General features: G+C 35.6%; 1 protein-coding gene across 1 annotated transcript in view; it reads right to left on the bottom strand.

Moving 5' to 3' along the window:
* GOLGA4 (golgin A4) overlaps nucleotides 1-25,943 on the bottom strand; it is a 39,375-nt gene that overhangs the window by 10,183 nt on the left and 3,249 nt on the right. The window contains exons 3-13 of the mRNA XM_032180819.1: nucleotides 18,352-18,450; nucleotides 14,196-14,261; nucleotides 12,916-13,230; nucleotides 10,190-10,237; nucleotides 9,674-9,730; nucleotides 6,831-6,929; nucleotides 6,165-6,303; nucleotides 4,599-4,786; nucleotides 3,453-3,536; nucleotides 2,495-2,642; nucleotides 92-112 (exon numbers count right to left, since the gene is read on the bottom strand). Of these exons, the coding sequence (XP_032036710.1) occupies nucleotides 92-112; nucleotides 2,495-2,642; nucleotides 3,453-3,536; nucleotides 4,599-4,786; nucleotides 6,165-6,303; nucleotides 6,831-6,929; nucleotides 9,674-9,730; nucleotides 10,190-10,237; nucleotides 12,916-13,230; nucleotides 14,196-14,261; nucleotides 18,352-18,450 (1,264 nt within the window). The remainder of the gene's footprint in view (nucleotides 1-91; nucleotides 113-2,494; nucleotides 2,643-3,452; nucleotides 3,537-4,598; nucleotides 4,787-6,164; nucleotides 6,304-6,830; nucleotides 6,930-9,673; nucleotides 9,731-10,189; nucleotides 10,238-12,915; nucleotides 13,231-14,195; nucleotides 14,262-18,351; nucleotides 18,451-25,943) is intronic.

Below are 25,943 nucleotides of genomic sequence, written 5' to 3'. Positions count from 1 at the left end.
AAGAACTGCCATTGCCTGAGAAACACATAATTTACTTTTTAGAGCCCAGCCCAAGCACCCAATGTTTGATGTAAGAAAAAAGAGCCCTTACCCCAGTCCTGTTCATACAAGGCTTGGGAAAGGCACCATGATTCACTTATTGGCATGTGTGGATGCACAAAAACAAGATGCTCTGTGAGATTTCAATATAATGCATCTCTAACTACAAAAAACTGAACTGCAACATTACCTGGGAGACTCAGTTACAGTTTACATATCATGCACAAAATAAGCATACATATCTTTTTATTATTTCAGCACACAGAAATGCAGAAACATTGAGCTGTCACAATTCCTACTTGTAATAATTCAAACACTGGTGCTTTTCAGCAAAGTCACTTCATCACACAGAAAAAAAAAGCCAGATATGTAACACTAATTCAAAATATGAAGTGGCCACAAAATATACAATTTTTTAGCCAAATTATGCCACTATGATGAAGTAAGTGCCAAGTATAAGGGTATTACGCTTATCTTTATTTTGCCATTAGTAAAATTTAACATGTCTATAAACTCTTTATTCCACAAGGTAAATTCTTCACTGTATCATAATCTAGAAAAAAAGTCTAGAATTAAAAATCACTTACATTAACTAGCCAAGAAACATGAGATATGCTGAACTCAAATACATGAAACCATCATTTCTTAGGACTGGTGAAAATCAAGGGCTGTGACCCAGAAGTAATTCCAAGCTCTCCCAATATTCATGGTGGTTTTCTCAGATGGCAGAAGAACTGTTTCAGCTGTACTAAGTTCAATTTCAGTTGTGTACCACAACTTTTTTAGAACACATAAGACAACCTAACAGGTCACCTTACAATTTTGCCTATCTTAGAAGTTGTATTAACAAATTTTCCAAGGGTTCCAATATCCACACATGTATGCTTAACAGAGTGCTGAAATAAGGAATTAAAGGTAAAGTGGACACTTATGCACCATAAACATTACCAGAAGCACTTAAAATAACAACGAGAGAATGTTTAACACACAAACCTCCTCTTTGTACAGTGCAAAGTATTTAATACATTATTCATTAGTGAAATTACTTGTCACTACAATAACTAAGTTTTCTAGGTAGCCAGAGCATCATCTTTAACCTACTTTCAGTTTCCAGCTACGTAAACCAGAGGAAATTACATTACTAACAAGTGCATGTAGATATTACTTCCTAATTAGAGGTTTCTACCACTTCAAAAGCTGCTGTAGTTCAGACAACAACAGCAGTAACTTTGTACCTACAGAAGCACTACAATGATACTGAAGAATTTATTTTTAAAGACAATATCTTGAAGAAAAGCTTTCTAGTCTCCAAGAAGTGAACAAAATCCAACTTCAGCAAAAGAATTACTGATTTCTGAAATATGCATTTTCCAAAGCTAAAAATGCACATGCAACCTGAAGGGAAAAGAGTTTGTTATTTTGTTTGTTATTTTTTTTTATTTGTTTTGTTATATTGTTTGTTATTTTCATAGGGTGTTCAAGTGTCCTCTCTATGAACACCCTGTGTATTTCCTTTGCTGGTTTTGGAAGTTAAATTTGTTCTTCTGCATTACAGCAAAATGAACTCACCAGACAAACTAATCTCTAAAATTGGACATTCTGGCCTAATTTACAGATTCAAAATAAACTGCTATGAAGTGTATGGTTAGAGCTTCTCAATACTTTTTATAGAAAAAAATAGCATAATGCATGTTTTATGCAAACTAACCACATCTTAGCTTCTGCCAAGACAGTGAACTCACCCTAAATGCTTATGAGAACAAATTAAATGCTTCTATAAGAATACTTATAGATACAGTGCAGAACAGTTTTCATTATGTTTAAAAAACTAAGTGGGGGGCTGACTACAAGCATACCATTTATGTTATCAAATTTCCAACAAAAGCGAACTTAATTATGTAATAGCTGTATAAACACTAGGTTCCAAGCCTGAAACAAAAGTATCATCATTGCTGTTTCACTAAGGAAAAAAAAGGCAGAAATGCTTCCACTACACTTATCAAAAGAAAATGTTTATTATGGTTGTAACACATCCTTCTGTCTCTAGCTCTTCCCAAGCTCTTGTGCGCTCATCGCTGCTTTTTGTATCAAATACAGATGGCATTATTATGATAATTCATTTTTAAAAATCGTCTTTCCAAAGTTTTCCTCCTGAAATTACACCAATACAATACTGTATCAATATTTTCTCCTACACAAAGAGGGTATAGCTTCTTCAGCGGTTGACCTCCTCGCTACAGTTGAACTTAGAGCAGAGTATCACACAAAACACTCAAACTGGTGGTCGGAAATGAAGTTAGTAATAATGTTAGTAGGGGTGATATGGCAGAACATTCAGAAAAAAAGCATGTTATAATATCCATTCCAAACAACAACTGATGAAAAACTGCATAAAGACCATGCTGAAGCATCATCGTGTTCAATGTGAAAGCTAATAATCTCCAGAATTTCTTACCAGCTTTTTCAGACTTTTCTTTCTGTTCTTTTAATTCCTCGCCTTTTGTAGTTATTTGTTTGATCCGAGCACGCAACTGAGCTACCTCTTCTTCCTTCATTTCCAATGTTTCGTGCATTTGTCGCTTTGTCTCTGCAATTACCATGCCCTGTGGAAAAGGTCCTTGTGATAAAAAGCTAACAAACATATAAAATGCATATCAAAAACAACTTCAAGCCAGGACACACTCCTTGTCAGAAATACACTTTACTCCACTATTGCTACGTTGGAAATCATGGTATTTTTCTGTCAGAAAACACAAAGTGATAATAAAAAGATGGTAAGAATAGGGACTATTTTGATGAATAAGCAAAGTTTATCTAGTGATGAAAAGAACTCCTCCAAGGAACAAGGACCATCAGAAAATTTTCTTTTCCTGGAACAGATTCTTTTATTTGAAATATGCATTCTATAAACAAACCCAAACTAAAAGAAAGCACTGTTGCATGTCTACTTCTCCTCAGAGAGCATGCACAGATGATGAGTTAGTCGTGTTGCTTGTTACACTACCAGAAGTTACTCTAAGTAACAACTGTGACAAAAAATCTTGTAAGCAACAAAAAATGACAAACTGGTACTGGGCATTTAATTCCCTTCTTTTTTATCTCATCTTCATTAGGTTTTACTTTTAAAATCTTGCATTAACCACTAGTCCACTTATCATTATGCCTTTTCAAATTACATCCTATACAACATATTCTTGCAGTATTAAGTACAACCTAAGAGATGAACATGCTAAAGTATCTATATAATAGAATTCTCAAGTAGCTTAAATTATTTGCTTGTTGAAATTGGATGTAAACTAAACCAAACTAGGTAACTGAGAACAGTTTCTAATACCAGAAAGTCAGACATTTTTCAGAGTTTAACCAATCTTCTTCCAAAACTACAGTTTAAAGAAAAAATCTTCCTAGTTTACCTTGTCTTGTTCTAGCTGCTCAATCAAGTTCTTTGCATCACGCAGCTGTGTAATCAGTTTAGTCTTCTCAGCCATGTGGAGGTCCTAAAAAAAAAAAAAAAACAACAAACCACCAATCACAAGAGTTTAAAATGTCACCAGGAGTAAGAAAATAGCTTCTGACAAGCAGTTTAGGCTCTGCTTTAAAAAAGAATCATAGATTATTGGTCCATGACCAACAAAGCTGTTGTTACATTAAAAACATGAAGCAGGCTAGGAATGAGACCCTGTACTATGCCTCAGAGGTAGAGGTGAGGAGGAAGACCACCAAAATCAAAGTAGGCAGCTTGAAATTACTTCTAAATCTCCCAGTGCTAGATTGCCCCATAGATTGCATTGCAATTCAGGTATCTGAAGGCGCAGATTCTCTTGTGAACAGAGTTGATAGAGTAAACTGGGCAAGAACATGCATAAGGTATCTGCTTTTCTACCTCCATCTTGGCTTACAAAGGAATCTCAGCAATGCAGCATTTTATCTGTTCTTGTTCCGAAAATTCTGAAAAGTGCTTGAAGCACTTGAGCTCTTTCAAACTGGGCTAACGCTCATAGACCAAGAGAAGAGCAACTGTTTTCCTGCACTAAAGCCGAGTACAGCTGTACTTCTCATACTTCCATTACTATCAGCCACCTTACTTCTACTTCACAACTCAGCGTGAATGGCCTTAAAAGGAAAACTGAGCAAAGTCTTAATTTAGCTTTGGCACTGCATTTACCTTTAATTTGTACCTCACCTTCACTATATTGTGTTTTCCACTATCCTTCCTTTCTGTTTTCTATTCATTTACACAGCTGATGCCTCTCACTTTTCTCACTTCCTGTCTTCTCTGCCAGACAGTCTTTCCTTCCCCCTCACCTTCCCCCATTTACTTTTTTTCCTGATACCATTTTAGTGGTTATTCATATGGTAAGATTTCATGTTCTTCTCTACAACTTTTTGAAAAATTGCTCTACATGTTCATTCCAGGCTGGTTTTGCACCTTCTTTGCACCAAAGAAGTTATGGTTTCTTGTGATGGTTTGTGCTTTAATGACTTGTCGTATACATTCTGCAAATACTGGAATTCTTACACTGTTCTGGTAGCTACCCATAAAGTTAAGAGCATTTTACCTTCATTTTCTCTAGCTCCTGAAGTCTCTCTTCTAATTGCTCCTGAAGCGCCTCCTTCTCGTTGGTTAGCTGGGCACAGCGCTCTTTGTGTGACCGAATCATCTCCTTGCAGCGCTGCAGCAAGTTCTCTTGGCGCTTCACCCTCTGATTAAGAGTTTCCAGTGTTTTAACAGAATCTTCATTACCCTCTACAGACAACATACCAACATTATCATGTGCACACTTCTTCCAAATGCAGATCCGCTTTCATCATTCACACGGTGTGAGACTGACAGCTCTCTAAAGTTGTGCAAAGTCTGCAGAACTTCCTAGTGACTATTACAACTGCATTTCAGGTCCAGACAGAAACGTGCACACACACACACAGGATGGCAAATACAGTCTTTAATCCCAAATTATTTCACAAAGCCCCAGCTATTATACAAGCAGCAAAAACCAAACTATTACTCAACAAGGTTTTCCACGAGACTGAAAAGTTACCAAGATTTATAAACCTGTCCGCTGCCACTAGGTGAATATTCACAAGTGGAGGGAAAAATGCTAAGCAAAACAGATCACATCTCCCAGTTATGAGGCAAACAGACTCCTCTTTTCACAGTGTTGGGTATGACAATTTTTATATACCCAGGTTGGCAATACTGAATTAGGCAGGAAAAAGGTCAAGTTCAGTGTCTTTTTATGCTGTACCCTTCCCTGTATCTTACTGTGTGTTCTGCCCTGATGATCTGAAAATAGGATCAGACATTCACAGATTTTCATTTTTAGACTGTATGTCTCACACACTATAATCCTGAAGCAGATTCCAGCACATACGAATGCTGATTCCTGGAGACTAGATAGTTAACATTATTTCATAAGCACTACAAAAGGCACAACATTGGATAAGAAGAATCTACGCTCCAATCTCACATATTGTCCGAATGCAAAAAAATCACAGCAGATCCTGAACAATTACTTCAAGATGTATGTATATCTCTGTCTGAACCCCAACTTTTATTTAGGATACCAATGAACAGTACTTTCATTGTATCCCAACAGCACAATATCCCAGGCTCAGTAATCAAATTTAAACAATACTGGGACTCCCCTTGCTCAGATAACCTCCTTATGAGAGGAACACTTAAAAGAGATTATTCAATAGCATGAATATGAAAATTGATCTTTACTTTTACCTTCTCTGGAAAAAGCACATAAAAAGAGACATACTGGCAACTGGTATCCTCTAAACTCTGGGGATAGTTCCTTGCTTACCAGACAAAAAACCTTAATATTAAGTGGGGACAGTAACAACCTCTACTGGCAACAGCAATACCTAAAACAGAATTATTGCTATTAAGGCAAGATGGACCAGATTTTAATTTTTATGGAAATTAAGCATCTTTGAAAGGTTATCATGTCTACCAGGTGCCATTCTGTTTCTAGAAAAACTGTCCCCTTCTAGAAAACATATCATTACTATAATGTGTCGTGCCTTGAGTACTATTATATCCATATATATCCATCACAAATAATAGTAGGCTTATTCCCCAGAATTCAAGATCTCTTAAAATCAGCCCCAATACCTACCATTGCTTCCTGGTTCTGCAATATTTTCTGTACTGATTTCTTTTGTTGGGCTTTGAACTTGTGGGTCAGACTGGATATTTGGATCAGGTAATTCAGTGCCCATCTGACCATTCAGTAACCTCTGTTTCAGCAACGATACCTAAAGAAAATACTCTTTGTTAAAAATGTAAGGATTCTAAGATTGTACTTCCATCCTCAACACTAACGAGAGCTATTCCTGTCAGCAAGTAAAGGAAAAATCTGTCTGAATATTTTTAGCATTTTTTAAAATCACAATTATGTTTCCAAGTTAAAAAAAAAAAAAAAAAAAAAAAAAAAGCACAATTATGTGCGGAGAAACAATGAAGACCATTTAAACAAAACCAATTTTGTAAAAGCATTTTTAGCTCAAACATCTGCTCATGTTATTTCTTGATAACAAAGACATTGAAAAGGTATTTAGGTGCAGATCAAAAAATTGTATTTAGTAAGAGTAAGATTATACAATGGTATTCTCTACTATAAAGACGCACTTAATTTCTAGAAAATCATAAATTCTGAGGAAGCCTTAAAACATAGTAGCATTTATAATAACGCATGGACACAAAATACGGGAAATACTGTAATTCATAAAAAATATTTGGAAAGAGCAGTTTTCAAAAACATCTCTTTGGTAAGGTGTTTTACCTGAGTTTGCAAGACACTAATAAGTTGATCTTTTTCTTCCAAGGAAGCATCAAATTCCTCCTGAAGATGTTTCTTAGCCTGTTGATCCATCTGGAGCTCCTAAGAATCATTAAAAAATGTGTCTCAGATGAAAATTGAAATGTGAATTTAAAAAGCTTACCTATATATTATAAAATATTAAAAATACTTCATTGCAATTATGTCTCCGGAACACAATCATAATCATTTCTTTTACTATACAACAATTTAATTCTATTACCAGCATTAAAATAGTAAGAGACTAGATCTAATCCATTATCAAAGATTCCTCCTTCCTAAAAATAACTTTGTGTCATGATCACTTCAAGCTTGTTTCTGAAAACTGTCTTCCACACAAACATTGGAAATTGATAGTTGCACTTAGGTAAACTAGATTCTTTATTTCATCATCAGATTAAATCAACATAAACAGCAGAACTGTAAATTTTCTTTATGCTCATTCAATATGCTAGTATTCTAAATGTGACAAACGCCATTTGTAACAACAGAAAGTTGTTTTTTTGTTCCTGAAAGGTGTCTCAAATGAGATAGAGAATGCTAAACAACTTCAAAAAAATTTTTTTACTTGCTACTTCATTGCATTCATTTGGCTGAACACCTTTAGAAACATATAGATGTAACCTAAACGCATTGGTAATATCTACATGATTTTATAAATTACTGTATCAAGAGGGTTTCTTCTGTTTACTTCCTATGCTTTTAAAGTTTACTTATTTATTTAAATAATTAGTTGTTAGAAATAAAGATATTTAAATGTTGAATTAACTCACATTCAACTTCTTAGTAAGAGAATCAGCACCATATGTTTTATGCATGCACTGTAAATCATTTTCCATATTTGTACTTTTTAATTTACTTCATCCATGTGTCTTTCACAGGAATATTTAGCCCAGAAAGCCAACACTTCCATATTGATTATTCTGCAAAGGTTGCTTGTATAAAGGCAAGTGACACCTCTATATATGGGTTCTGTTAGCCAGGCAAACACAAAGGATGACAGAAAGCACAAAGAAAGGATGAAAAAGCAAGCAAGAGACAAAACATGGGGCACTGGATGCCTCCTGCTTTGCTTCCATCCAACTTTGAATACCACTTTCATCATCTCCTGCTGCCTACGCCCTATGCCTTGCTTCCAGCAGCGAATCCCAGCTTGTGTCCCGCAGCTGAGAGAGCTAACCACACGTTGAGAGCCCAGCCACACGTTGGAGGGACAGAGCTGCAAGGCATCTTCTGGGAAAACTGTTCCTCTTGCTTCTCAAGTAACTATGTCCACTTTTTAACCCTGCACTGTATCTGGTTCTCCATAGCTAATGATCACACTTCTTTCTCATGCTTCTGAGCTTTAGAAGCAATTCTTTCCAAAGCAAAGAAGTTCAGTGCAACAACAGCCAAAGAGATTTTCTGAGAGAAAAAAAAAAAAAAAAACAACAAAAAAAAAAAAAAAAAACACTAAAAAACACTGGAAAGGTCCTCCTTACATGCAACAGTCCTTTCTGACTGCTGTCAGAGATGCAAAACACCAAGGACTGCCACTGAAGAATTATTCTTAATAAGAAAATACTAATGTAAGCAGAAGAAACATTTATTTCGAAAGACTATTCACATTGAAACTTAACTTATTCTAACACGACCCTCTTAGAAGAAACTTGTCTTACTCAACTCATTTATTGGAAGAACAGAGTGCATGATGAAGAAAACTTCTATTTTTTTTTATACAGTAGCCTCTGATAATGAGTGGTTACAGCAATGAATAATGAATTTTATAACACTGTAGCTTCCACAGTGGAAACTTCCCATTTTAGTTGTAATTTCTTTCTTTATTTGTAATTTTAAGTCTGTTTTACTTAGTGTTGTAATATTTGGTCTTCCAGAAGACCAAAGAACTAGGTTTTGAAGATTTTCAATCAATATAAAAGAATTTAAGTCTTAAATTTGAAGGAATCTTTTAATCTACAAGAATTACAAGGAAAATAAATAAATTCTATACCATATATATATTTTTAACTTCTATAAGTATTGTTTATATATATAGATTTACATCAAATACATCTTTCTCTAATCCGAAAGGCTATGACAAAAGGAGTAAAAAGATAAGTACGCACACATGCAACCCTTTTCCTAATAAAAATGCTTTAATTCTGTTGTAGTAAAGTTTGGAAGATCTATATCTAAGTACTAAAACACTGAAAAGCTAAATCTAGTGGAACATATAGTCATACACTTAATGCAGAATGCATTTCTTACATTTGACTTGTAGCAAACTGGAAAAAAAATATTGACAAGTCACTAATGCTGTGGGTATTTTTAAAATTACTTTCATCCTAAAAAAAAAAAAAAAAGAACAAACCAGCAAAGAAACCAGTGAACCTGACAGACACAAAAGCTTATAAAAAGTGCTTGTTACTTGTATTTGCCTAACATTAGCATTTCTCAATACCAGAAAAGCTAGAAGTTGCATTCTAGTTGCAGTCTTCTTCAGTGTTCTACTGTTCTACTGAACAGTACTGAACTGCTGGGCCCAACAACACTGAAAAAAACATGCGCATTTCTATCTATTTCACAGTGAACAGAAAGGCAGTTCAGTTGGTACTATGAACTGCTCTTAGATTGTGACAATAAGCTGCTGAATGGGAAACAAGCCAGAGAAACAATCCCATGTAAGGTAATGGAAACAAGTGGTAAAACCCCCTGCTGTGCAATAGAAAATATTTTGCAAAATGAATTTAAAAATCAAAAGCTAGGCAGAGAAAGATCCTCTGTATGTATGCTATGAAAGTAAACATTCAACCAATAAAGGAAGTTACCTCTCTCAGTTCTCCAATTCTGCGAAGTGCTTTATCCTGACTTTGACTCAGAATGCCCTTAAAAAGGAATAAATATAATGTGTGTTAAATATAGCTTTAGATACAAAGTGTAAATAAACTCACAAAATTATGTTTCAGTAGAAGAATTAATATGTTTGTATTTCTCTTTACAGTCAAACTTGATGTGTAAGTATTAGCAAAACTGCCAACTGTGGAATGTCAATCCATCACCTGAATTCAGCTGATGCAATCAAAAATGCAGGAGTACAATAGCTTCACAGTTGTTTGGACAAACCAGTATTATCTGGGATTTTTAAGGATGCCAAGCTAAGAGAGAGTCTTTTGTTTATTTTTGTTTAGATAAAAAATATACAAGAACATATAAGCATATACCTACACACATACACATATGTACATACACAATAGACTGAAAGTTAAATCTGTAATTGCACTATACATTTTAAGATAAGATTCAGAAAAGCATTCAGGTAATAGAAAATGAATAGGAATGCTTACCTGTAGCTTCTTCTTCTCTCGTTGGATAACTTGATAAGCTGACACTAGCTAAAATACAGAAATCAGATATAATGATGATAATGCATTCGCTTATAGCAGTCAAAATAAATTTGCTTAGTTGTATCACTATCTGCTTTTTTAAACTCCTCACTTCACTTGAGAAAGCTCTTCCGACAGAAGCATATGAAAGCAACTGTCTTGTGCAATTGTTTTTTGTGCTTTTGTTTTTCATTTATAAAATATCTCCAATGTGCTAAATAAAATAAACATGACAAAATAATTAGGCAACACAGCATTCATGCACAGTTCTACCTTCACTGAAAGTACCTCTGAGAACTCTCATGATTTAGTACAGGCAGTCTAAAAACAACTACATCAGAAAGTTACAACCTAGAGAATTACCCTAGAGGGATGTACGTTTTTAAATGGTATACATCCCAGAGACTTTAAATTTAATTTTAAAGTGATTATACTTAAAAAAATACATTTACAACTCTAGCAAATAAAAGGTTTGTGTAACAGTGAATGTTCTCATTCCATGTGCTTTGCATATACTCAGTAGACAAAGAAAGACTGGGAATGAGCAATATTTCTCATTGTAAGCTGACAGAAAAACTTCATGAGTAACTGCACAATTTAGTTTAATTAAAAATTTGATCACAATTGCGTAAGTTGTGCAAAGCTGAAGTAGCACAATGGCACTTGGAACTGGAATACACCCTTTTCTAATTACTGGGGAAAAAAAAAGGAAAACAAATGCAAAACACCAAAACCAGAAATCTCTAAGTTACCACATATCTTCAAAATGTTATTGAAAATAAATTAAGATTTTTCAGAATTCAAGGCTACTTTTCATTTCAGAATCATACTTACTTTACACTTAAAAGAAAACTAAAACTACCATGGATGGTTTCCTATACCATATTCTTGAGATGCTAACTGCATTCTTCTTTTAATGAAAAAAAATTAAATCTTCAATTCTCACTATATGTTCAAACACCTTTCTTCCAAGCTCTAGCAAAACAAGTTTTTAAACTGAATCCAAAGAAATGGAAAAACTCACAAATAAAAAAGTCCTTTTGATGGAGAAAGTTAATCTACAAACTGGAGAATGTTCAACTAAGCAACACAGTTTACATAAACTTTTAAAAAATACACCTTATTATACTAGTAGGAAGATAGTGAAAAACTAATGGGAGTCAAAAATTAATGAATTAATGGAAGAGTTTTTTTTTAAATACATGTTGAACAATGTAATTGACATATACATGCCATAGATTCCATAGATTCTGACACCAATAGCCAAAATACTTTAAAAAAAATAAATAAAATAAAATAAAATAAAATAAAATAAAAAAAATAAAATAAAATAAAATAAAACAAAATACAATAAAATACAATAAAATACAATAAACTTCAAAAGCTTTTCTTTTCCAGATAAGATAAGTAGACAAATATAAATAGGAATACTTGGAAGTTAAGGGGAGCAGAACTGAATTACTGAAAACAAAACACCTGTCTATGACACATGCATGCAGTGAAATACACAGTGTAGATGTACTTCAAGTTTGAGAAGCAAAGTAAATTTGCCATCACGTCAGCACAGGTCACACTCAGCACCGTCCTAAACTCCAGCCCCAAGTACAGGACTTCCAGCAGAAACCCTCCTGGACTGATATCCGAGGACACCACTCACACAAGTAACCTGCAGCTAATCTCTGTTGCTGACAGCATGGAATTATTTACAAACAAGAGAACAAAAGGAAGGACTTGGACAGGCTGGAGAAGTGGGCTGACAAGAAACTCATGAAAATCCACAAGAGGACATGCAAAGTCCTGCACTTAGGTAGGAACAACCCTCGGCATCAGTACATGCTGGGGGCCACCCAGCTGGAAAGCAGACCCGTGAGTCAGCAATGTGCCCTTAATGCTAAGAAGGCTAGGGGTAGTCTTGCCTGCATTAGGCAAAGCATTGCCAGCAGGTCATGGGAGGGCAATCCTTCCCCTCTACTCAGCATTGGTGAGGCTGCACCTTGGAGTTCTGGGCCCTCAGTACATTGAGACATGGACATACTGGAAAGAGTCCAAGGAAGGAGCACCAATATGATCAAGGGACTGGAGCACCTCTCCAATGAGGAAAGGCTGAGGAAACTGGGATTGTTCATCCTGTAGAAGGCTCAGGGGGTGTATTATCAATGTCTACAAACACCTGAAGGGAGAGTGTAAAGAAGCTGGAGCCAGGCTCTTTTCAGAGGTGCACAGTGCAAGGACCAGAGGCAGTGGGCACACACAGGAGCACCAGAGGTTCTGTCTGAACATCAGGAAGCACTTCTGTGCTGTGTGGGTGATGGAGAACTGGTGCAGGTTGCCCCAAAAGGTTGTGAAGTCTCCCTCCTTGGAGATCTTCAAAAGCCATCTGGATGTTGTCCTAGGCAAGCTGCTCTAGATAGTCTCCTGCTTGAGCAGGGGTTTGGACCAGATGGCCACCAGAGCTCCCTTCCAACCACAACCGTTCTGTAATTCTGTGCGAAGCATTTCCGTGCTGCATTACCAGCACAGCTTTGGCTTGTCTAAGCCAAAAATAACTAGACTTACAATTATAATTAAATGTCCCTGCTAGCTATAAGAGGATCCCATTTGTTCCAGAGAGGAAAACAAGATTATCCACTACTGCAGTACACTAGTCTTATTTTTCCCCTCCCTCTCCATTCAGTGACATTACCCACCTCTGCATATTTTCCTCTGTAGTTGCCCAAGCTGCGCTCCATTCGGCGCAGTCGCTGCAGTAGCTGTTCCTTGCTGAGGCTATCTGCATTTCCTGGGGCCTCCTCAGTCTCGCTTTCGATGTCAGAAGGTGGATCGAAGGTGGGACCGGCTGCATCCACGTCCAGCCGATTCAGGGAATCTCTTGAGGGTGTTCGTACCAGGGACTCTTTAGAAGAAGAGCGGAACAGGGACTCTTTTACTGGGCTTCGAAACAATGACTCCATGGAGGGCACACGGAGCTGAAGGCGCTGGGCGAAAGACTGAGTGTCACTTGGCTGCAAAAACCCAAAGCAAGGAGTTACTTGTGTGCTGCTTCGAGGCCGACGGGTACACTAACGCTGGGGAAACAGAGACATGGCCATGGCCAAGGAACCACCGTTACCCAACAGCACCACAGAGGTGACACCAAAGAGCTACCACTCCCTTAGGAGAGTCATCTCCCTGTGCAGAAAAAACAGACATGCAGCTGCCAGGTGTGGGCAGTTTCAGATGGCAACTAAATTCAACAGACTACAGCTCTGATTTAAGCTCCTGGAAGAATCTGCTCCTGTGCAACCCCGTTAAAAAATGACTATGTAACTGAAATAAATAGTTGTATTTACTTTTGTCCCAAATTTAAAAAAAAAAAAAAAAAAAGGATATAAATGTGACTCACTTCTTGATGTATTAAACAGAAGATTGTATTTATCTCAAAGATACAAAGATCTTTTCCTATGATTGAGAGAATAAATTTATTGTAAAAGTCCTTGTACAATAGTTCTAGCATGTATTCTTAAACAGTCCTTTTTTATTTTAAATGGCTTTACAGTTTTTACATAAAATGCAATTGTTGATTTATGCAACTAAAGTCTCTGTGCTGTACTAAAACAGAAGGGCCCATGCTATGGTAGCATACAGTGCTGGTGCTATGGAAGTGATTTTAAAGCACTACCCAATGATGTAGCCCATGCTGGAACTCGCATGCTGGGAAATGCTGCTAATCCCACTCTGGCAAATTGGACTTATTTCTGAGACGTATGAAAGGATAGCTTCCACCATTATCACAAGTGATGACTTTATTTTAAGATTATCAGTTCTTTTCCTTCAGTTAGAAATTACTATTTTTTCAATCTTAGTACCATCTTAAAACATACCAAAGTACTTGTCATCCATCCCTACTCCAGGAAGAAGGCACACACTGGGCATTTAGGCTAAATTAGTAACATGGCAGTGAAATACAAAACGAAAACCCCATAGGTACCTGTGGGGAGGCTGGTTCACTTCCATTGTTTTCTGCAGATCTGGGAATTGGTTGCTTAGGTAAATTCTAGAGGAGGAAAAACAACAGTTAGAAGGAAGAGACTATAATGACTATCAGTCACTGACTCCTACAAACAGCATCTGTGTTTTTTTCTTGCCTGTGTTTTTAGTACTTTCTTTAAAAAGTTTATTATGATGTGTTCATGCAAACAAGCTAGTTTGTTAAATTCAAAACAGACTGCTACAATATAGAGATCTACAAAGCAGCTATGTGTGCATGGATTAGTATGAGACATCTGCAAATACAGACATCTCCAACTTAATTATTCAAAATGATCATTTGTGTAACATTTACGCACAAATCAAAGGAACACCAGAAAAAGCCTAAACGATAGCAGGAAAAACAACACCAACAACAAACTGATGACCAGTGTTGTTTACAGCTGACATGAGGATCAGTGGAATCACATTATCTCCCTCTATTTAAGAACAGGGGGAGGGGAGAAACACTACCTGGATAAAAACACAGTTTAAGAGGTTTAGATGAAAAAGATAAAAACCTGTTGTTTAAGATTCCAAACATTCACAGGAAGAACATTAGGCTTTCAGAAAACACATCCTGTGCAAGACTAGACACATACAGTTTTCTGCACTCACAAATAAGGAGGGAAAAAAGTCAACTGAAAATAAGTTTTATTTTTATTATAGATTTCAGACATTCCTGTGCCCAGTCTGTCTGTCCTGCTTTGCCTATGCTCAGGTGCTTCCAAACCTGTACAGATCCAGTTTTCTAGTGCTTAAGCCAGGTCAGACTGATGTAGCAAAACACTAGAAAATATCTTGGATGCATTTTTTTCCAAGAAAAGCACTGAGATACAGACTAAGGAATTCAGTTAAAAGTGATGTACGTTTTTATTTTTAATCAAGATGTACCTTGAAATTCATATGCAATCTGTAAAATCGAAGGCTTGATATGGACTAAACTCAAGAAAGTATTAAAATAACACAGAAAGAAATCCAGACAGTTAAGGAAGCCAGAGAAACAAGCAGTCACCCATCCAGACTCAGATTAGGTAAAATGAGCAATTATGAACCATATAAGGAGTCTGTTTGGATTTGGAAATTTCATTTCACCTGGCTTGAGCAAACTGTGCATACTGTTTACATTCTGCACTACATTGTTGTGGTGGATTTAGTTCTAGTGGATTAAGAGCTCTTACTGGTTTTTAATCTAAAGCACTCCTACACTTTTATTCTGGGCTGCATTATTTGTTTTCATTTCTTAACTGGGAAGTTAACTGTAACAGTAATCCAAATAAAAACTATTTTCTGCTTTACAATTTGTAACAAGGCACCTGCTGCATTACAGTAGTGCTAACAAAGAAAGATATACTTGACCAAGAACTGCAGACTTTCTACAAGCACATCTTTCAACAATCATGTATTCTGATTACCAGAAACAGAACAAAAGGGAACTGTTTAGGGTTTATATATCTAATTCACAAGGATAATTTAATAATATTTAAGACATTTTAGAACACAAGATTAATTAGATGTATTAAATCTAATAAGGTATTTATAAATACATAAAGCATGGATCCTATTTTTTTCAACTGTTAAGAACCCCAAAAATTAAAAAATGCCATCTCAAAACTAAAACTAATGCCACCACATTTAAAGTTTTCCTCTTCATTGTGCCGACATCTTTGCTTTCAGTCTATGTAAACAAAAGTAGAGCCTAGATTTAGAATTACAATTTATTGCATTAGCAAATATACGAAGGACATGGTGGTTATATATAATACAAAACCTGGACCATCACACTTCTCTGCCTCCTGCAATTCTAACTCACTGCGCTCTAGGGCAAAGGGTCATACGCTGGTGTCCAGAAAGTGAAAGGTAAGCATGAATACAGCTTGCTATATATAAGTATAGATTCAAGAGGCTTTGAGGAGCTTAAAAGCCCTAACCTTTCATAAGCCCTAAGAGTTGTTTCAGTGAAACTAGGAGCAAAGAGCACTGGCATCTTGAAAGTCTTAAAACCAGAAGAGTAACAGGCTTTCTGGAGACAAACAGAAGTCTTTCCTCCACTAACCATACACAACAACTGTATCTATATCCAGAGAGAAGCTACTTCTACAAGTATTAATAAAAAGGTTGCTTTCTGTTATTAAAATGTATAAACCAGAGCTCAAAATTAACAGGAACACATTACGGCATTCTAGCAACACTCCTGCTTCCTTACTTCTCTATTGCTGAAATTAAAACTAATTTAGCTTCTTATTTCTTTCTAAGGTAAAAAAAAATAAATAAATTAATGTGCCTAAAGAGCAAAAGCTAAAGTGTCTGTAGTTAAAAACACGTTATTGCTCTTCCTCCCTCCTCCTTCAAGTACTGCAAATTTGTGAGTAAGTTCTGGAAGGAGGAAGAGGTTAGTATACATTTTCTTTCCTGTGTTTTTTTGTTTGTTTATTATTATTAATATTTGTATATAATGAGCAGTTGTCTTCCTTATAAACTTCTGTCTCACTATTCTCTTCCTCCTGCCTCCCCCAAATCTTACTGTGAGAGGACAGCTCTAGAGTTTTGAAGAAGTTCAGAGAACAAAATCAGTTTTACAGGTAACATTATTAAATACACACTGGTAACACATTAACTAAAATTCTCGCATTAGAATTATTTGCAGTTTATGCAGGTTTTTTTAAATAAAAATATGCGAGAAAGTGACTCCAGTCACTGAAGTATATACTAAGGGAATACAAAGGCAACATAAGAACATTCACAGAAACGTGTTTTTTTCCAGAATGCGACTGTAATAGTGGTATTTTGCAGTATCATGAAAAACAGCCTATAAACGCTTACTGCTGTTCATGCAGAAAAAGCTTCATCTCATCTGTAGAACAGCAACTATTACTGGACCTTGAATATGATAAAAAATACCTAAACTAAGATAAATAAATCTAGCTACTATTTCAAAACTACAGATGTCAGCACAGCCTGAATGTCCACTTTGCTCCTCATCAAAAAGCTCAACCTCAAGAACAGGAGGACTGGCTGAACTAGTACTGAATCTGTGCTCGGAGGTAGCAAGCACAGCCCAACATATGAAGACTTTCCACAGATCACCTTTTTAAGCAGGTTCAGCCCAATTTTGCTTAGCCTGAGACACAATCCCAGAATGATGTGTTACACTATGCCTATTTCCTTATCAAATTTCTATCCTGTTATAGCTTTCAGTGTCTTTTCATTTTCAGCCTCTGCATGACCAGCAAAAAAGGCACTTGCTAAATTTTAAAAAAATAAGGTAATCGTGAGTTGAGGATGACTTGGAACTCTAAAATTCAAATACTGTTTTGAATCATTACGCGCTCAGGAATGCCATGGCTCAGAAGCACATGAAAGATGCCATCCCAGTTCTGTGGCAATACTCAGAATAACACAGCTTTGCATGTGCATGCTAGAAATGGGAAGGCTGCTTTCCTTCCTATATCTGCTTCTTTTTCCCCACTCCCCTTGTTCTCTTCTCACTGAGATTCTCCACATGTAGACTATGCAAACATTTCCAGAAAATGAAATATATATGTTTAAAATGAAATCTAATAAGAATGAAGAGACATTCGGGTCTTGTAATAAGGACAGACAGGTTACCAATTAGAAGTAGCCAAATTTCAGTGCCTATGTATGATAATAATTTCCTGCTACCTACTAGTAGTAAGTGACATGAGGCTTTCACTGTAAACACCAAAAGACACGTAATTTTTAAGCAGAGAAACTAATCTCAGTGCTTGTCATATCCATTTATCTTGAAATAGACACAGACATACATAAAATGAAGAGGAAGACTTTCAATGGCTTTAATGAATTCTAAGCAACAAGTGTACAAAATTGTGCAACAATTACTTGAAATTTGGGTAAAGTAGGGTTACCTGTGTAACAGAAAACGTGTTAATTTGTTGTGTTACAATAAATTCACATCATACAGCACACCAGCCAGGAGCTATCAGGAACTACCTCTGTGAAATTTAGTGCAGTGTTAGCAACAGGGTAGTTAAGATGCCTTTGTGAGAACAAGCCACAAGCAACACTAGGTTTGCCTTCTAGTACAGTACTCTCCTCCCCCTGCTAAAGGCATCGCTAAGGGAGGTGGGAGGACTCACCACACCGTCACTCTGTGGCTTAGGTTGTTTGGTGGGATCCAAAGCAAAGATAGTATACTCAGAGAGAAAAGCAGGTTCTGCTATCATCCCGGCTAGCAGCTGTCATTCAATGCAAAAAGTAGGAAAACAAAAATAAATCAAGTAACAAGGTAAAAAACGTTGCAATATTCTACTAAATTTTTCCACACATTTAAAAACATCATAAAAAGGAGACAACAGACACTGGTAAAGGCAGGACATGAACAGAAAATATGCATTAGATCACTAACTTCAGAACAGCCAAAATACAGTTTTGATCATTTAGAAGTATAAGAAACATACAATTTTTGAAAAGTATCCTAGTCAAGCCCAAAACAGAGTGTTTCAGACACTGGCACTGATGATTTTAAGCTTCCGTGGATGACTTGTCTTCTGATACCACTTAGTCCTCTTTGCTCACAAAGTTGTGCATGAAAAGCTCATTCCATCAGTATTTCAGTTACAAGCAATATAAATTTCATGATTTGTTTTCTCTACCACTGCTCTTATACAGTGGAATCCTAACCATATACAAAAACAAACAAACAAACAAACAAAACACGTTCCTTACAGAATTATTTGTAGTACTAGCAGACTACTGCTTTACAAAAAAACAAAACCAACCTTGAACTGATTTAACCATTTGTATCATGTCAGTATAGGAGAAGAGATTTAAATTCCATGAACAGAAAGAGATACTGGAATAGGACATATACATTTAATGTAATGCAACTTAATGGTGTAACAGGTTTCAAAAGCATTCCTTTTCCATAATTCTACATACATACAGAAGTTTACTGCTCAACTTTCTTACAAGCTGAGATCTCAGAATTTTGTTGTTTGTTGACTGAAACAAAACATGGTATGTTTTTTTCCATTCACATCATTTCAGAACAATTTTGTTTTATTTAAAGTTACTAATAGTATTTTAGGAATCAATTCTATTACTAAAAAGTTAGGGTTTGATTTTTTTTTTTCAACTGCTATATTAATTCCAGTGCTCTAGTACAAGCCCTCAAATTCAGAGGAAAAATATTTTCCCGTGTAAGATCCAGAATGCTACATGACTTGCAATTTTTGTATAGCAAAAACTTTTAGAAAATGTTTTAGAATGTGGAATGCCTGGACCTGGAGGGCAGAGCTGCTTCATTTCGTACACACACTTCTGAAAAGATATATGCCAGAAAAAGAAATGGCGAATACTATGTGTAATCACACAGCAGCAATGCTACAAGCAAGACTGATAATCTCATGAATTACAAGTATGTACATTCTCAAGAACAAATAAAATGATGATGAAATCTTTAAGTCAAAGAATATCTTGTACGTTTAGATAACACCAGTTAATATGATGAAACAACATTTCCAAAACACTCCTACATGTATCCAAGCAAATGCTATTAACCAAAGGATTATAAACATTTTCAAAATGTAACCTATCTTAAGCTTAGATGAGTCACTTTCAAAACATGACTGCATAGAACTTCAGGAACCACAGAGAGTTCAAATTACCACTTCATAGATATGGTAGGCTAATGTTTGCTTCTCAGAATATTAAGCACTGAAATTTCATCATAAAATTATTTTGCTTAATTCAAACTCCTTGCATTACCCAAACAACTTGCGTTAAAAAGATTTCCTATTCATCTCCAACAAATTATTCTACATTTGAAATTAAAAACAAATTCAGACAGTGAGTATGTTCAGCTTCTGTGAATTGTTGTTTTCCATCATCCCCTCCAGTCCATGACCACATAAGCATAACAAAGTTCTAGCAGGAGGCTTACCTAGTAATCTTACACAAAAGCCTCACCTAACACCATCCTGCCCCAAATAAAAAGCAAAACCCCCTAACCTTACCAGCAAGGCAACAAAGAAGCTTAAGCAATGGAGGGAGTTAAATTCACTCCAACTACTCAGAAGACAATTGACAGGGAGCATATGCAACTCCTCCGTGGCAAGATCAGCAGAACCAAGCTATCAGCTTCTGCAAAGCCTATGATACCTCAACACACAATAATTACGTTTTTAAGAAATAAAAAAGCTTATAAATATGAATTTATGCCATACTGATTGAGCTTGCAAGCACACCACTCTAGGGTCTCTATTGCAACTAATAGTTTACACAAACAGTAGAAAGCAATTAACACTACTGTTGCGTTCCACAATTGTTAATCGGAAGCCTGAGGCAAGGATGTCACTAAATCATCTCAGCTTCACCTCCCTGTTGTTTCAGTCTACTGCAAAAAAGACAAGGGTAGCATAAAAGGGAAAGAGGCAACCCTGCAAACACAGGTAGAAGACAATAATAGTGTTCGAGGCACCAGTAGTTAAGAGTTACCCAAGAGTTGAGTTTCACACTACAAACAGCTATCAAAGGCAGAATACACTTAATCATGGTCCAAGAATGTTATTTCCTTAGAACTGGCTGTATCTTCTTATTAGAGAACTCATCCTCCATTCTCAGATATTGGGTGCCCAACAGTGAAAACGTTTAAGTACTTGCTCATAGCATTTTTGTTACTCCAGCAGCTCATTGTCTGCTTTGTTCTTACAGCTATATTATAGGCAGTGCTGTTGAATAAGTCTTATAATTACAACACCTAGTACTTTCCAAAAATATATATCCCATTTTTATCTGCACTTTTTTTTCTTTTTTTTTCATTAACTCTTGAGCATGGCTTTAATATGAGCTGTCGACTTCTTCTTTTGTTTTGTTTTTGTGGAAGTCACTGAAAATTATTCACCTATGCCTGGAAAAAAGGCAAGAAAAAATACTTCCAAAATTAAACACTTGTAAATACTGCCACAATGGATTTTTGTACTTCAGGGGATTGCTCTGAATGACTTATGATTAATAATCACATAATGTTGTGAACCAGTTGATGTGCTTAATGTAACTAGACAAGTTGGGAATCCAGTTGGGCTGAAGCATCCTGCAAACAGGCAGAATGTGCAGACCTGTAATTAATGCTATAACTAGCCTTCTCTAATCCTCTGAACACCATCAAATCACATTTGAAAGCTTTTTAGAGAAATCCTACTAAAATCTTTCAGAATTTTATGCTTCAGACATGCTCTAGGGTAAATTAACTCTGTCCCATACTGACCTTTACCTCAGGCACCAAATTAAAGCTGTGATGTTGCTGGTCTTTTAGCGCAATATAGAATTACTCTGTTTTTGCAAATACAATCCTACTCACCAACAACAAACATTTCCACCTTTAAGAAAAAGTTACAAAAAGGTAAATTAGATAATGAAACCTGGGATCAGATGACGATACATTTCTTTAAGTATTCTTAAAGAACAATAGTTCTTTTGAAATAATCTCTGTTCAGAATTCTGGAAATACAGTCTCTGGAGCCCTCATGTCTGGCCTCACTTAAGTTGCCTTAACTTGTTCTTTATGAACTTCCTGAACCCCAGAATGAAACGCTTTTGTACTGTTTTTGCTATTCCTCTCTGAAGAATTACCATGCTCAAATATTCCTTTACTCTGATGAATGGGATATGTAGGCCAAAGTATTTCTGAATGCTGGATCAAATGACTTCCTTAGCAGGCTGTGAAATAAATGCAGAATTTAACAGGGATTATAGTGCTAACAAGTACCCTTGCTCTGAAGGGGGGGGACTAGTTGATTTAATGCATATTACATATATACAACGCTTGCTTGATTACCAGTGGCAGTAATTATTCCCTTTCAGAAAAAGGAAGAGAACCAGTGGTTCCATGTTTCAGATTATCCTGTTATTACACAAACTTGTACTTCGCTAACTGTATGAATTTGCATCACGGCACATGTTCATTTCTAATGTTAATGCTTAAATGCTTCTCTAATTGTATGTGTACTGTTTTTCCATGTTGTGTACATGCACAGTAAAACAGAAGGAAAGGGATTATACTACAAGCTTGTTGAAGAGGTAAACCAGTATTTATTTATTGACCTAGTTCAAGGAGCTAAGGATGTCAGCTATTAGGCTAATGGTTTAGTTTCATCTCCTAATAAGAAAGATAACTCATTCCTCCACAGTTTAAAAAAAAAAAAAGTCCATCCCACCCCCAAATTTGCCAGATTGTGGGGAACGTCAGAAAAGCTGTAAAAAAAAACAAACAAAAAAAAAAAAAAAAAAAACAAAAAAAAACAAAACAGTAATTTGCTGATCTATTTTATAGAAGGTTCATGCAATCTTTAACAATCTTTTCATGCTTCATCCCTCTTACATTTATGGTATTAAAATACTGGCAAAAGAACTCAAAAGTTCAAGACTTTTCTCTGCAATTAAAAAAAGTCCCAGAACCTGAGGGCACAGAACTGCATTTTCAGGATGAATTAATACATAAATCCAACGATTCTTTCCTGGTTTGTTATTTTGATAAGCAACCTAAATAAACCTGTGTATGCATCAAGAATTATAAAAGTCAAGCTTTAGATAAGAACTAGACAGACTCCAAAATTCAGTTTTAAATTTGCATGTCAGAAATAAAAAAAAATAAATAAAAAATCAGATACATCTGAATTACTGCTACCCCCTGGATGGGAGTATCTATTTAGAAGTACCTCAGAGTGGATGAATAAATCAAAGATGCAGCATTAACAAAGGTAGAAGACAACTTATTTCCAGCTTTGCTTGTCCTGATTTATTAGCCAATGCTGGAAAGATACTTCAATTAAATTTGAAACAGTCAATTTTCAGTACTAAAGTAAGACTAAAAAGTACATTGCTAGTTTATCTTTAGCTCTAAGAAACTCTACATATACAGTGCTCTGACACACTTCCATAACACTTGTGAGGATGTGAGTGATATTTGGACCTGAATAAGTGCCAGGTCATCCACATCAAGATATCAGCTGTTCCCTCTCAGTTCACGGCTCAGAACTAGCTTTGTTATTTTCTGCACGTGGTCCTGACTTGTAAAAATAACTATACTAAACCAGAAGAAAATTTTGAACTTCTAGGAATGATACTGAATATGATACATTTTCCCTCAAATTCTGTTCAAGAGTCAATGAAATAAACTGAAATTTGAAAACCAAACACTATTCTTCCCTGGAAAAGGCTAGAAGTAACAACAATTAAGTTTTAATCATCCAGGGCTGTTTCAAATGACACCAAGGCCAACTCAGAAGGTATCTGATACACAAACTGCTTGAAGTAGTTTTTATGTAAGTATCAATGATTTTATTTTACACTAAAGCCATATTTTACAGGCTACTTGCAAGAACAGAATACCGAACTAGACAGAATTCTGCTTTTTCCTTATACACACACAAAAAATAAATAAATACATGAGCTTCTCCATAGCACTGCTTCTGTGGAGATCCTGGAGATCCACAGCTTCATTAAAATAGAAGCTGAAGAAGAAAGCAGGCAGGAATAAAAGAAATTTATGCCAGTGTTCCATGAATGAAGCACATAAGTTTTTCAAAATCCCAAAACATTCTGTTAAAAAAAATATATATTTTTTAGAATATAAAGCAAAAAGGTTTTCCTGCATGTTTTATTACAACTCTTTGATCAGATTAATATTGTCTATTACAAACGTAATTTTTTATTCTAAAAATATTGTAAAAGTGTTGAGTTTAAATCAAAGCTTTTACACATTTTAATATTAACATTAAAAATATTAAAGTATGGATTTATTAAAGTCACACTAAAATGTAATAAGCCAGAGGGAGAAGATGTATACAAGAATTATGAAATACCGTACAGTTCTATTTGTTTAAGTTTCCTACACCAAAATGGTTAGCAAATATTCATGTACTACAGAAACATTTCAGTATATGTTATTCTTCAAAACCATTCTCAGTACATTAAACGTTGTCCAGCTTTAGTTCGTTGTAACACCATTGCCAACTGTACATAAAAACATATGTATGATCAAACAAAAACAATGTTTTAAAAAGTGTTCCCCTTTCATATAATTGGGGCATGTATTTTCAGAGATAGTATATAATATCTTTTATAAGTATCATAAATACTGCCACCAAACTGAGTTTTACTGAAATACAATCCAACAACTACATTTCAAGGATGATTTGCTTTTAACCAGTCTTTACACTTGAGGAATATTTGGAGAAAGAAGCTTTCATGTCTTGATGATGTAAATTTATCTTTATTTTAGTAAAACTTTCCATTTGACATGAAACTAGCTCTTACTAAAAAGCAGAGATTTTCACTCCCTTCGCATCTTCGCTACTTTCTGAATTTTAATTACAGAATGTGTTTCGTAAGTAAAATTCTCCTAACAGTTCCCCATGCCAGGGGATAACTGTAAATCTGAGGTCACTTTAGCACTCTGTTTTCATTCTTAATCTTATTTCTCCATCTCTCTCTCTCTCTGATCATTCCAAGTGTAACCACTGTATTTAGAGCATGATAATGTTCTTCCAACATTACTTGGCATGTCTTGTGGGGAATTCTTTGCTTCTCCTGTTTGTCTGGAAAAGCAGACTGGAAAAAACAGATTGGGGCAGTATAAATTTAATGAAGCACTAAAAGATAAAAATCAACAGAAATGAAGACGACTGCAGAAACATTGACACATATAGGTAACATCAGTAGAGCCCAACAATTATTTTTTTTTAATATTATGTTAGCAGAACGGTGAGGAGAGGTAGCATATTTATTAAATCAACTGAAAAATAAGGTAAGCTTTCAGGGATACAAATCTTCAAATCTGGAATAAAAGCAACCATCCTTAAAATTAAATACAAGTCTTTTTTTTGAAAAACAAAACAAAACAAAAAAACAAAACAGAACTATTCTGAGTTTGACTCAATGTGGGAGTTGTATTTGAGCAGCAAAGCAGTTGGTACTTGTGTAAGTTGTAATACTCCTCATCCCTTTTATTAATCTTTTCCTTTAATCATTTCCCACTGAAGAGAGGAAGATTTTCTTCATTGAGGCGTAGGCAGTGTCAAGCCAATGAGACTAAAACCAATGAACCAGTCACACAGACGAACGTCACTGTCTCAGAGCTACATTATCTCATATTCCACTAAGCTTCTGCTGCTTAGAAGCGTCTGAACACCTTGGCTAAATCATTCCTTTAACCTTTATCACATTCATGTAGCTCTCATGTGGCAGCACATAACTTCTGCATTTAGAAAAGACATGCAAGTTGCTTTTTCTGGGGAAAAAAAAAAGACAATGCAAGCTCTCCTTTCTAAAGCAGTTAATTTATCACAGATGATGCTGCTTGCCAACATTAACAGAGCATCAGTTAATAGAAAGCCTCTCTCCAGGGACAAAAAGAAGTCGTTTTATACAACACTACATGAACAACAACAAAAAAAAATAATTCATTAGAAAACTGAATATTGCATTTCTAAAGAAAAAAAAAAAAAAAACACAACACAAGATAGTTTTCCTTTTGTTTCTATTACCAGTGAAGGAATCAAAATTGCCAAGCTGTAATCACTGGTAGTGTTCATAGTAATCTAAGGATGGGCCCATTGCAAGAAAACAAATACTTTATATATACATGTATATATAGCCTGCCTCAACTTACCTCTACAGCTAATAGGACTCGTCCAACTTGTCAAACAAAAGAGGCAGGAAAAACAAAGTT

Source organism: Aythya fuligula, chromosome 2 (assembly GCF_009819795.1).
Source record: "Aythya fuligula isolate bAytFul2 chromosome 2, bAytFul2.pri, whole genome shotgun sequence".
NCBI lineage: Eukaryota > Metazoa > Chordata > Aves > Anseriformes > Anatidae > Aythya > Aythya fuligula.
Note: the sequence above shows the minus strand (reverse complement) of the source record. Positions and strands in the feature narration are given on the sequence as shown.